General features: G+C 47.5%; 1 protein-coding gene across 5 annotated transcripts in view; it reads right to left on the bottom strand.

Moving 5' to 3' along the window:
- Nucleotides 1-2,499: 2,499 nt before the first annotated feature.
- Nucleotides 2,500-13,603, bottom strand: part of TPST2 (tyrosylprotein sulfotransferase 2) — a 51,728-nt gene continuing 40,624 nt past the window's right edge. For all 5 annotated transcript variants that reach the window (XM_087424024.1, XM_087424027.1, XM_087424023.1 and 2 more), the window contains 4 exons: nt 10,694-10,892; nt 7,482-7,532; nt 4,560-4,608; nt 2,500-2,997 (listed from right to left, as the gene is read on the bottom strand). In XM_087424024.1, coding sequence (XP_087280150.1) covers nt 4,567-4,608; nt 7,482-7,532; nt 10,694-10,892 — 292 coding nt within the window. In that variant the 3' untranslated portion in view covers nt 2,500-2,997; nt 4,560-4,566. The remainder of the gene's footprint in view (nt 2,998-4,559; nt 4,609-7,481; nt 7,533-10,693; nt 10,893-13,603) is intronic.

Here is a 13,603-nt window from a genome sequence, read left to right as displayed (position 1 = left end):
TGGGACAAGGATGGCTCCTCATCAGAACAGTCATGTTTATTGGTTTTATAGATTGAACTTTTATATGTGATTTTGTCTGTGTGGGAGAGGGTATATGGAAGGTTTTGCCACTAAAAAAAGGTAACAAAACCCTGAAAATACACACCCCCACACACAAACACATGCCAAAAATGGTGAAAACTGAATAAGGTCTGTGGTCTAGTCAGCAGCACTGGACTAACGTCGATTTCTGGGTTTTGATATTGCACTGCAGTTGTATAAGATGTGAGCCTTGGGGGAAACCGCACGAAGGGCACGTGGGATTCTTTGTATTACTTGTGCAACTTCATGAGTCTATAATTATTTCAAAATAAAAAGTTAATCAACAACCCATTTAGAACACCAGCTGTTACAATGGAACAGGGTCAGATGAGAATAATCCAGACTTGTGAAGGCTCTAAGTTGGAGTAGGGCCAGGTGGTGAAGAGCACACCCTGGTGGGTGGGGCTGGGTCTCGCACCTGAAGGAATGGAATTCTCAATGTTAATGATCCTGAAACATGTTCCTTTACGACAGAGGAGGAGGATGGGGGGTGGGGGGTGGCTAAGAGAGGTCCTCCTGGTTCTAGGCCCAGATTTGGGGCTTGGGGTGACCTGGAGTAGCTCCATCAGTGGCAAGAACCTTCGCTGGTCCCAAGGCAGAGGCTGGGGAAACCCCCCAAGAAGCCTGAGGTTTTTGAGACCTAGCCTTTGGGGGGCCTCGAATCATCCGAATTTAAATAGTAAAGGAAAGGTATGTCTTTATTTTGTACCCTAACTGAAGAAAGGGAACATGTGATGACTTCACGTTATTTGACGACCTGCAGATGAGGCTGATAAATTGGTTTTCCAAAGACGACCACAGCAATCTCTCTCACCCCACGTGCTCTCCTGCTTTGTGACCGTGCCACTCCACCATCATGAGGACGAGTCTGTCTCTCCACTCCCTTGAATGTAGGAGGGCCCTCTGACTACTTTGACAATCTCAGCGGAAGTGACACTGCAGGACTTTCAGGCACGTCACTTAACCAACACAGTTCCGCTGCTTCCTGCCTCTTGCAACGCTTGCTCTGGGAAGCCAGCCGTCATATAAGAAGTCTGACTACTCTGCGACCGCCATGCTGTGAGGAAGCCCAGGCTAGTCACGTGGACAGGCTACATGATAGGGATGCCCAGTAAAAGCCTCTAGATGCTCCCCCCGGCCCAGCCCAGGCACCAGACATGAGGAGGAAGATGCCTTCAGATGACCGAAGTCCCAGCCACCATCGGACCGCTCACTCTAGTTAACAACAAATTGTTTTAAGTCTCTAAGTTTTGGGCTGGTTGGATACGCAACAGTGGATGAGAGGATCAACGAATGAGGCCGGACGTCCTCTGCTACCCCGTGAGTGGTGACGTGAGCCTCCTGTGTTCACAGCTCCATCCACTGTCCGTCCCACTGCAGTCTCGGGACAAGAAGGGACATGAACTGCCTCGTGCTGGGGGCTCATCACACACCAGGCACCAGTGCCCGCGTCACCCATCAGCCCCTCCCAATAAGCCCGTGAAGTTCGAACTTTCTCATTTTACAGACGAAGAAACGAAGGCTCAAGCCACACAGCTGGGAAGTCAGCCTGCTTCCAAAAATCCATGCCCCAAACCACTCTGAGTCGCTGCCTTCCCAAAGCCTCACTATTATCAGGAGCTGTAAGGCAAGGGAGCGTGGGTGAAACACCGTAACCTTTAAAGATGCGAAACCGTTCTGGGCCCAGTCGATCCCTCAGCATGTGGGGGCTGTGCAGTAAGGGGTTAACTCAGTGGCTTGGAGAGTTCCGACCCTGCACCTGCCAGAGAGAAGACTGGCCCTTAACCAACTCCTGGGAGATGACCTCTACACCCTTGGTGTATCCTGTCTAATAGGAGCATCTTTGTCTACCTGGGACCCTGGGCCACAGCAGGCCAGATAGTCAGTGGTAACAATGTGATTTATGGGGGCCCTCAGGTCACGCTGTATTATTTGACCTTAGTCACTAAGGTCAGTCATGTGGTTGCCTCATGCCTACGAGACTGATGCCTCATAAAAAATGCTGGACACCAACGCGCAGGTGCACTTTCCTGGCTGGCAGCACTTCATATATATTGTCGCACATCATTGCTGGGAGAATTAAGCACGTCCATAAGACTCCACCAGGAGAGGGCAACTGAAGCTCGCTCCTGGTCTTGCCTGGACTCTGCCCTATGCACCTTTTTCCTTTGCTGATTTGAATCTGCATTCTTTTGCTGTAATAAACTATAACCAGGAATCTAACAGGTTTTCTAAGTTCTGTGAGTCCTTCTAGCAAATCACTGAACCAGAGGATGGCCTTGGGGACTCGTGACACAGGAGCTCAGCTGTGCCTTGCACAGATCTATTCTCTAGACTTTGCTCGCCATCAGTCCACCTGACCAAATTCAATATGGAAAAAAAAAATCTATTCAGTCTGTAAAGCAAGGCACAGACAAATGAGTCTCTGTTCACTTTATTCAAATAATAGTTTTTTTTTCTCTTTGAAACTGGGTAGAACTGAGGAGGAATCAAAGAAAGCCTCATATATTAAATTCTTAAATAGATTCTTTGAATTCAAAGTAAGGGTCAATAGGAAAGGCACAGGTGGTGGGCCTTGTCCCAGCAAACAAAGCCACCCGGGCGGTCCAGCAGATTAAGGAGGATGGTAAATCTGCTTCTTGAAAAAAAGTTCTCGAGGGGCAAAATATAAAATACCGAAGTTTCAAAAGCTGGGCTACTTCCACGCTCTTCCGTCTCTATCCTGGAGTGTCCAAGATAGAGCGTCTCAAGGTAAGTTTTCAACAATTCAGCCTTTGCAAAGATATGCAAATACATTCCTCATCAGCAGTCCTGTTTGGGCGATTAATAGCAAGCAATATGCTTGGAGTAGAGGTCCGATTTCCACTCTAATGCAAAGTCTCTTCTCCTCTTGGCAACAAAGCCATTTGCAGAGATCTGAAAGGAAAGAAGGCTGCGTTAGGCCCAGAGTAGCAATGCTGAAATAGATCTTTTATATTTATACGTGTGATTGCAGAATGGATGGGCTGCACACATTCGCACAAGCAAGTGAGCTTTTCTATCCGCCTCGCAGATGGCCAGAGAGAATTTAAATTTAAAAACGTTTTTTGGGTTCTTCCCCACATCTCAACCTGTATCCACTTGACCTCAAAGATACTTTTCTTATTTCTGAAGAGCAAATGGCAATGATTATGTGATAAATGCCAATGGATGTTTGGAGGCAAGGGCAGGATTAGCGTTTGTTCCAGGCACTTCTATACCAGGGATTAGCTAAAGCGCCCTGTATAAAGTGTCTCATTTAAAGAGTAAAGCGAGGAATCTATGTGGCTTTTGTCAACGAGAAGGTTCGAGATTCTACTACTAATGAATCTGCAGAAAGAGAACGAGGGAACAGAGTGAGAAACATGGAGAAAGACTGTCTTCCATGTGAGGTTCTTTTCTTTGGAATTAAATAGAACTCCGGGATTAGCACAATTCAAGAGGGGAACCCTGATAATGACAGGACTGGGTGTCTCCAGCCTTGCAGGTTGGTGCAAAGTGGATTTAAAGAGAAACTGAAAAATACGCTGATTATTTAAAAATATGAAAAGGAGGCTAAAAACAGAGTCCAGGCTCGAAGCTCTTGCACAGTCTAAAAGAATAGGGAAATACCCATGCAAGCCGGTTGTGACCTCTCTGAGTGCCCCAAGTTCCCCTGAGCCTGGTCAGAGAGGCTGGGGACATATGGAAGTGAGCTCACCCACTGGAGCCCAAACTCCAGCGCCCTAACATCGATGAACCCCCATTCTCCAGCAAATGGAGGCCGGAGAAGTCAAGTTCAGAACCCGGTCCCCTACCCTTTAGCAAAATACGGATGGACAAATATGCACTTAAAATCGTTCAGGGAAAGCAAACTCTGGGCGAGACGGCTGTTGGGAGAATTCTGCCATTTGGTAGCTATGTGGCCTTGGGCAAGGCAATGCCCTTCTCTGGGCTTTGGTTTTCTCCTCCAAAAACAGGACAATCGTGTCACTTGTCTCCCAGGGATGCTGAGGGTTAAATGAGTAACACATAAGGAGTAAGTATTTGGCCCAGTGCTGTGGGGGTTATTCTTAGACCAGAACTGCTTATGACTATTATTAGAACATTAATTGCCTTGGGCCAAACCTGATGCTGTTTATAGAAACCAAACTGGCAGACAGCATTCTGTGCAAAAATGGTTCTAGAATCCCCCCATCATGCTGGTCCTCTCTGTCCCCTCCCCAAGGTCAGACAAACCTTTTTCTGGTGGGTTCTGCATTGATCCCTGCCCCCACCCCTGATGCAGAGCTGGGAGACTAAGCCTTGATTCTATAAATAGCTCCCCCAGCCTGTCACCATGGAAACCTCCCGATGGGGCTGGGACAGCCCACCTTGGTGGACACTTGTCCCCAGGGAGGCTCTGGAAGGACAAGCTTTTCAGAAAAGTGGCTCCTGGGCTCAGAAGTGGCTGGACCCCCCACCGAAGTCTGCAGGCCTACCTGGAAATCATGAGCTTCCCAAGTGGGAGGAGGTGCTGTTCTGGTTCACCTGGAGGAAGACAACACAGAGGAAGGGGTCACAGCCAGGTGGGGATGCCAGGGTCTCGCCGCCCTGAGGTTCACCTCTCAGCGTCACTGAGTCAGGCACACACTCACTCGTGGCATATTTACTGCACACCTACTATGTGCCAGGTGCTGGGAATACTGTGAACACGACAGACCCAGTCCTGTCTTCATGCAGCTTACATTCGAGCGTGGAGAGAGCCTGTTACACAAACACATACGCAAGATAATGTCCGGGCGATACAGTGGGCTGATATGAGGGACTGGTGTTGGGGCTCCTTCAGATAGGGTGGCTAGGAAAAGGCCACTACATGTGGATGACATTTAAGCTGTGGTGTAATGAACAATAAACATTTGATCCTTGTCCTGGGTTCCTGGCACACAGCAACTCAAACTCTTGGAATCTCCAGAGTGGTAACAAGCATCTGTTGTATGCTAATAAGATGACTGATGGCTGAGGTCCCTAGAGAGCTTCAGGACCGGGGCTGGTCCCCAGAAAGACCAAGGCATGATTAAAGAGTTGGAAATTTCAGCCCAACCCCACAACCTCTGGGGTGGGGAGAGGGGCTGGAGATTGAGTTAATAACAAATGGTCAATGATTTAATCAATCACGCCTGCTTAATGAAACCTCCATAAAAATCCCTAAATGACAGGGTTCACAGAGCTTCTGGATTGGTGAACACATCGAGGTGCTGGAGGGTGGTGCACCCAGAGAGGGCGTGGAAACTCCGCACCCCGTCCCCCATACCTTGCCCTATGCATCTCTTCCATTTGGCTGTTCCTGAGTTGTAACCTTTATAATAAACCAGTAATCTAGGAAGTCAAGTGTTTTCCTGAGTCCTGTGAGTTGTTCCAGAGAACCTCAGCGGGGGGCGGTCATGGGAGCCCCCTGGCTGGGCAGGAGTGTGAGTCGCCTGGCATCCCATTGAGGCTGGCATCTGAAGTGAGGGGAGAGTCTTGGGGGACTGAGCCCTTAACGTGCAGGGTCTGACACTCTCTCCGGGAGTCAGCGTCAGAACAGAATTGAATTATTCAACACCCAGTCAGTGTCCAGAGAATCAGAGAATTGGTTGTCGGTGTTGGAAAACACCCCATAAGCAAAGCTCTAGAAGATGAAAACCAGGCCAGCCACGCAAAGATCTGGGTGGAAAAGCATTCCTGGCAGAGGGAACAGCAAAGACCTGGAAGGGGGAGGGGGTCTGGGGCCAGGGAAGTGAGTATACATTTTTGCATTTGTTGCAATTCTAACGTGTGAGCTGCTCCGTTTTGCTTGCTTAGTTATGGTAATCACGATTACCATTTTGGGTGGCCACACAGTGTTCTGTAGAATGCATGTGCCACCGCTTACTTCACTGTTCCCTAGGAATGGGTGAAGTCACGTGCACAGTGGAGGAGAGCAGAGGAGAGGAGGGCGGAAAGTAGAGGTTTGACCCAATTTGCAGGGCCGCTCTCCCGAGGGTGGGAGTGTTCGTGGCGACAGAGCATATGCCGTGTCTTCATATTTTGCTCCTAACAGCGCAAAAAAACAGTCCCAGGTCAGCTAGATATCTTGTACATGGCATACGCTGCAGGGGAGCGTAAACTGGCCCAACTCTTATAAAACAATTTCAGCCTCGTAGTTCAAGAGTCTTAAAAAGGTCTAGACCTTTCCGCCCACTGATTCCACTCCCTAAAAATGTATTTGAAGGGAAGGATTCTATGCAGCTCCCCTACCCCTCACCCCACAGGAGAGAGGCAAAATCAGGATGATGTGCATACGACATTATTTGGGATATAGCAAAAATCGGGGACGACGTTAGGGCAGCAGTTAAGTAACTGGTGGTATATAATGCATTCTAGAAAATATGACGTAGCCATCCAAAATGGCGATAATGAAACTCAAAAGATGGAAAAATATCAAGAAAGCAAAACCAAGCAGCTCACACTGCAACGGATGCAAAAATGTATACTCAGGTGGGCAAGAAAGGATAACATGCAAAAATGAAGAGTTTCGGATTGTGGCTGCTTCCCCTCACCCCCGCTTCCGTTGGTTGTTCTCGTGACATCATCTTTTTGGTTAAAACAAATAAGAAATGAGTGCTGACTAATTCCAGCAATATTTTTTTCACGGTGGCAAGAGATGGGTCTCTGATTCCCACAAAGGGAGCGTGGACCCCTCCCCAAAGAACTGACATACGCGCAAAAGCTGTGGTCCCCAGGCAATCAGACTTCACGAATGTGATAACTAAACTGGGCACTGGCACAGGGTGGCCCACCCTTATTTGCCAAATTAAATGAAACACACATACAAACTGAAACTACTAATTTTAGCACTACCACGTCATTTAAAAGGGGGCACTTTAAGACCAAAAGGAGGACGGCTACAATGTCGGTCAAGGGGCAGTCCTTGATATGATACGTGGACCACCTCCCACGGACAGACCCAGGATGGGCGTGGGGATCCAGGAGCGTATGTACGCCTACATTGCACATAGGCCCTCACCAGATGACCCTCATGTGTCTCATTTTTCGGTAAACTGATGAAAATTTTGTGCTGGGTTGTGGTTGCGAACGGCCATTTGAAATAAACCTAAACTTAAGGCTAGAGACAGAAAGCTTGATAGAAAGTCCCCACCAAGTCCCTCCAACTGCTATCAAGCTGGGAGATGAGGTGAAGGAAGGGGCTCAGGCAGAAGGACTGCTGAGACTTGGCCCCGGCTGGATCAGACACTTAGAGAGCCTCTGGCCCAACTCTAACCCCCACCCAATTTTCTGATGGGGAAACTATCAGCCACATTAGAGACGTGATGTGTCCAAGTGTCCAAGCTAGTGGTACAGCCAGATACACAGACTTCAGAATTCCCCTTGGGGTTTCTAACCTGAAAATATCCTTTCAGATTGGCTGGTGTTTTATAGTCCCCTTTCAAGACCTAGGAAAGAAAAACATAAATATTACTATCATGGAAATGATTAAAAAATAAAATTTAGTCCATCATCTCCATATCCTTCCACCCTCCCATCCACCCATTCATCCACTAACCCATCCACCCATCTGCTCATCCTTCCATCCATCCACTCATCTACCCACCCATCCATTCATCTATCCCCTCACCCATCCACTCACCCATCCATCCCCTCATCCATCCGTCCATCTATCCACCCATCCACCCACCCATCCACCTACCTACCTACCTATCCATTTATCTGTCCACCCACCCACCCACACACCCATCCATCCATCAATCCATCCATCCATCCATCCATCCATCCATCCATCCACCCACCCAGCCACCCACCCATCCGTCCATCCATCCATCCAACAAACATTTATGGAGCTCTTCTTATTCCAGGCATTGTTCTAAGCTCCAGGGGTACAACATTAACCAGACAATTAAAATTCCTGTTCTCCTGGGGCTTCCATTCTAGAGGGGGAGCCAGAAACGATCCACAAGTAATAATAAACACAAACAAGAACATATCAAACCACGGGCAGTGCTACGAAGAACGTAAAACAAAGGGATGTGATTAGGAGTGACCAAAGGAATTCTTTGGATGGGTGGTCAAAAAGGGCCTCTTGCAACAGGTGACCTTTGGGCTGAGACCTCAATGACAGGGAAAACCAGCCAGGCCAAGGTTGGAAGGAGAAGCATTCCGGGCAGAGGACACAGCTAGGGCAAAGGCCCTGAGGTGGGAACCAGAAAATTCCAGGCCTTTCCTCTTGATAGATAAAGCACCTCTAGACCAGCGCTGTCCAATAAAAGATAATGTGAACCAACTAAGTAATTTTAAGTTTCCTAGCAGCTACATTAAAAAAAAAGTGAATCAGGTGAAATTAATTCCAGTAATAGCTATTACTTAATTTTTTAAAAATTATTTTATTTTATTTAACTTGATATATCAAAAATATTAATACTTTGACATGTAATCAATATAAAAACAATTAATGAGAAACTTTATAGATTTTTTTTTGTACTAGGACTTCAAAATCCAGCATGTAGTTTACATGGATGGCACGTCTCAATTTGGACTCGTCACATTTCAACGGCCACAGAAAGTTAGTGGCTCGTGGCTGTAATGGACAGTGCAGGTGTAGACAATTTCATTAGCAATGGGGTCCTTTCAGTCACTGAGCCTACTGCACCCCAGGATCCACTACAGGAACACACGGTGTCTACAATATACACAGAAACACACACACGCACACACACACTCACACACGGCTTTCAACGAGGGGACTTATCTTTGTTCTAATAACAAAACTACTGTCAAGACTAAACAAGCATCTGGCACTTGCCAAGATCTGAGGAAGCCCCAGGGAGCAAACCTCTTTGGAAGAAAACGACAGACATCTTCCATTTTAAACAAACAACAGAGCTCCGAAGAGCTGATTTTAACCATCAGTGCTCATCAGAAGTTTTAATTGTTTATACAATACACAAGGTCAGGCCTTCCTCTGGGAGCTTCTGACCCCAGTCTGGGGGCAAGCCAGCCTTTTTTTTTAATAATTTTATTTATTTATTTTTTCTCCCCAAAGCCCCAGTAGATAGTTGTATGTCATAGCTGCACATCCTTCTAGTTGCTGTATGTGGGACGTGGCCTCAGCATGGCCGGAGAAGCGGTGCGTCGGTGCGCGACCGGGATGCGAACCCGGGCTGCCAGTAGCCGAGCGCACGCACTTAACCGCTAAGCCACGGGGCCGGCCCACAAGCCAGCCTTTTAAAGAGACTTCAGAGAAGCTGCTGTGGGGCCCCTGGCTGGTGAGGAGAGCACAGTGTGGTGACGCGACGGTCCTCATTCTGCCCTGGGGCTGGATTTCCAGATCACCGCCAGCTGCTCCTTTTTCATCCAGTTAATTAATTTTTTATTGTGAAATATAGCATATAAAACACATAAGTACAGTTTAAAGAATAATTATTATTAAAGAATAATAAAAAATCAACAAATTAAATATAATAAATATTTATAATAAAAATAACAACATGATAAAAAGAAACCACATCCAGGTTGCGAACATCCACACTGTGAATGCAGTCTGGGTATCTACGTCGGATCTCTGAGTATTTCCACCCATAAACGGTCTGCAAAATCCACTGATGTCGGGGGGAAGCATAACTAATGTGATTACACTTCAATTACCAGGGCAGAGGCCCCAGAGTCAGGGTTAGTAAATTCTCTCTGTGAAAAGGCGAGCTTGCGCATATCAGAGAGTCGTTCAAGACCCCGTAGCACCAAATGGAGTCCTTCTCCTTGAGTCAACTGAAGAATTACAGGAGAACTGAGAGAGGAATGACTTTGCTCCTTTGGGCTTCAAGGCAAGAAATGTTCACTTCCTAAAATCAGCAGGTGCTCAGAAACGCTGGGCTTAGGTTAAATTCAGACTCTGGGTCTTAACGATGGAAGGAAGCGCCAGGAGGGCTCCTCCTCAGGCCTGGCTCCCCCTTTCAAATATTTTCACTAACTCAGCGCCTCTAAGGAAGTCAGAAAGCAGCACCCAACGTAAACCAGCAACTGTGGCAGCAACGTATAAAGAAGAGCCTGGAGGTGTTAACTGTTCTTGTACCCAGGGTTAGTCTACTCGAACGCTTCACAAACATCTTGTCAAAGTCATCTCCCTTGACCACCCTGCCTAAGAAGAACTCAAACTGCCCTCAGCTCACATTTGTCTGAGAAATCAACCTTAAACCTAGTGGGGCAATAAAGGGGAATGACTTTTATTTATAAAAATAAATAGTTGATTTATTTATGACAGCCTCAACAAAGACTTGAAGTGCTTTACAAACAAAGGAACAAACAGCCAGGGAAATGAGGGGAATGGGTAAATAAGAGTTGAGAAATAGGATGAAATCAGTGCACAAATGGGCCTCCTGTAAAATGCTTTAGAGTGTAAGAGACAGGCTACGGATTGGTTTTGAGCTTCCTTGTGGCCCAAGCAAAAATGGAAATACAAGAAGTCATACAATTCACTATGTCCATAAGATAGAAACAAACCAACTGCTTGGGAAACAAGAGACTAAATGTTTTCTCAGGTAGCCGGAGCTTCCACCCCTGCCACAGCCTGAGAGCACATCTTCTCGTGTGCATGTGCACTCACCCGGTGTGTATTGTTGATGACGATCGGGTCGGGGTTGCCATAGTTGGGCGGGTTTGCGTAAGGGTCATAGCCGAGCCGAGCCAGCATGGGGGCGATCTGGGCCATGTCCCTCAACACGTCCCCAGGGATGTGGCCGGTCCACTTGGAAAGTGCTTCCAGGTTCACAGGCTTGATGACCTGGTCTGTGGATCGCTCGATCCTGGAGAGAAAGGAGAGGCTGGATGGGGCCTGGGCAGACCCAGATGGCACCTGGGCGGGCTCCCTGCTGAGTCACTCTGGGGAAATTGCAAAGGCTGGGGGTACCTGGCCCTGGGCCAGCTGTGCCTTCAACAACTGTGGTGCTGCAGGCAACTCACTGGGCCTCATCATACCTCCTCTGTACAATGGGGTAAGAGCACGCAGTGAGAAGTCGGAGGACTCGTTCATACAAGTACTGGGCAGTGCACACCACTGGTGCTTAAATTCTGCTTCCGTGATATCTCTGATTTTTAAAAATAACTTTTTATTTATGTGACATCTTATGTGTAAGATGGATATTTTGTTCTTGAGAAATAATTATAAAACACTAATGGTAAGGCTAAGAGGCCCTGTGGTCACCACTCCCAGGCCATCAGCTCCCTACAGGGACCCAGTCTTGGCATTTTGGGGCACACCCTTGCAATCCTGTTTCTGTGCTTGAAATAGTACAGCAGCTAAGAGCAGACTCAGGAGCCAGCCTGCCTGGGTTCAAATGCCAGCTGTACCAACATCGGCTGTGTGGCCTGGGGAGAGTTACCTCACCTCTCTGAACTGCCGTTTCCTTATCTCTAAATGGGAATAATGATAGTACCTACACCTCACTGGGCTGTTCTGAGGAGTAAATGAGTTCATGCAAGTAAATGCATTAGTAATAGAAGAATATATGGTCCATTGTAAGGTCTCAGTAAGTGTTAGCTTTCTTTCTCTCCCTCTCCCGTACACAGACACACAGAAAATCGATGGTTTTGTTTGCAATTTTTAAAACAGAAATGATACACTACATGTAATGGTTTGCAACTTTTTTTTTCGCTCAACTCTCATTCTTTTTTCCAGCTATGAAGCATTCCTCCATAACTTATTTTTCCACTCCCCTAAAGATGGACACTGAGGTTCTTTTCAACGTCATGCTCTTAGGATGGAACAACCATGATCTTCTGTGTGCTTCCTTCTACTCCCCTGTAATAGGCTCACAAGCCATCGGAATCACAAAGATCTCACCAGTTATAGCTCAGGGGCCTTGCAGGATGGGGGGTGGGGAACTCCCAGGATTGAGAGCCTATTTCTAGATGCTTCCATCCATTAAGCGGTAACTTGGGGAAAAGAACAGAAACGAACAGATGTAGCAAAAGGAAGACAGAACCAGGAGTAAGGAGAACTGGGGAGGTGAGAGGGTGCGGGCTAATGGAACAGCATGGATTTGGAGCCTGCAGGCCCGGATGTAAATCTCAACTCTAGCCAGTGAGTCAAAAATCTCAAATACGTGCATGGCCTCTGCCAGAACCCTTGTATCTCTAGGACTTTATGGGATGGAAATCAGGCAGACAGCATCCCAGAACATGTATGGGAGCAATGCTTGATACGAGTCAATAAACTAGAAATAACCAAAGTGTCCAACAACAGGGGATGTTAAATAGAATACAGTGGTCTGTGTAGTGGAATATTACGCAGCCATCCAAAATGATGTTGTAGCAGAGTGCTGGGGCCCATGGGCAAGTGGTCCCACATACGAAGTGAAATAAGGTGACAGAGGAACATGTTCCGTAGGACCCTGGTTTTATTAATATGCCCTACAAAGGACCAGCAGGTCATATATTAAAATCTAGGTGGTGGGATTATGGGTTGCTTTCCTTTCCCAAGGATATTGCCCTAATTTCCTACAGTAAAGATGTATTCCTTTGGTAATCTGATGTTTTGTCAGGATAATTTACAAAATCCCAGTTCCAGCACCCACTGGCTGGGGTACCTGGCATGCAGGCACGTCTCTGCCGGTGGGTGAGCTGCCATAGCCCCCAGCTCTGCTCAGGGCTCAAGAGCTCTTGGGGCTGCAGCCTGGCAGAGACCAGCCATGAAAGAAAGGGGGAGGCGTTGTCCGGGAAGGACTGCCCTTTCACTGGGCTCTCAGGGACTCCCGGGCCTGATGGGGATGGAGACAGGGATGGCACACCGTGATCCTACAGTGCCGGAGAGTGCCCTGGGTCTCGGCAGAGGGGCGGCCTCCCCAAAGGAGGAAGGCAGAGAGCAAGGGACAAAGAGAGGGACAGAGGAGGGGTCCTGGATGTGGAGAGCTTAAGACCACAGGCTCTGGAGCCCACCAGACCTGGATTCCAATCCTGACACCACACTTTGCTAGCTGGGTGGCCTTAGGCCAGTAACTTCTCCTCTCTGAGATTCAGTTTATTCATCTGTAAAATGGGGATAAGAGCATTGTTATGTCCTCAGGTTGCTCTGGAGACTAAAGGAATAATATTTAAGTGCTTGCCACACAGCAGGCACTCAGTAAATGGTAACGACGGTGAGGATGATGGGTATTCCAATACAAGCAACAGCAACAATAAAATGATAACAATAATAACAGTCATAGTAGCCCCTATGTGTATCACCCTATCTGATGCTCACAGGGCTCTACAAGGTAGACAGATTAGATCCCCATGTTATAGAGGAGGAAACGGAGGCACAGAGAAGCTGAATCACTTGCTCAAGGTCACACAGCTGGGAAGCGGCAGAGCTGGGATTTGAACCCAGACAGCCTGGTTCCAAAATCTGTATCCTTAACCTCTATCCACTACACCCTTACTACAAAGCATCCTCGAAGTTTGCTGATTCTCTCAGAAAAGAGAGGAGTGATTGCCCCACTTTTTGGAAAATGGAGCTGAGGTTCAGAGAGGTACAGCG

The sequence above is a fragment of the Ceratotherium simum genome, chromosome 35 (genome assembly GCF_057802395.1).
Source record: "Ceratotherium simum simum isolate JZ-2026a chromosome 35, ASM5780239v1, whole genome shotgun sequence".
Lineage (NCBI taxonomy): Eukaryota > Metazoa > Chordata > Mammalia > Perissodactyla > Rhinocerotidae > Ceratotherium > Ceratotherium simum.
This window is presented reverse-complemented; position numbering and strand designations above follow the sequence as displayed.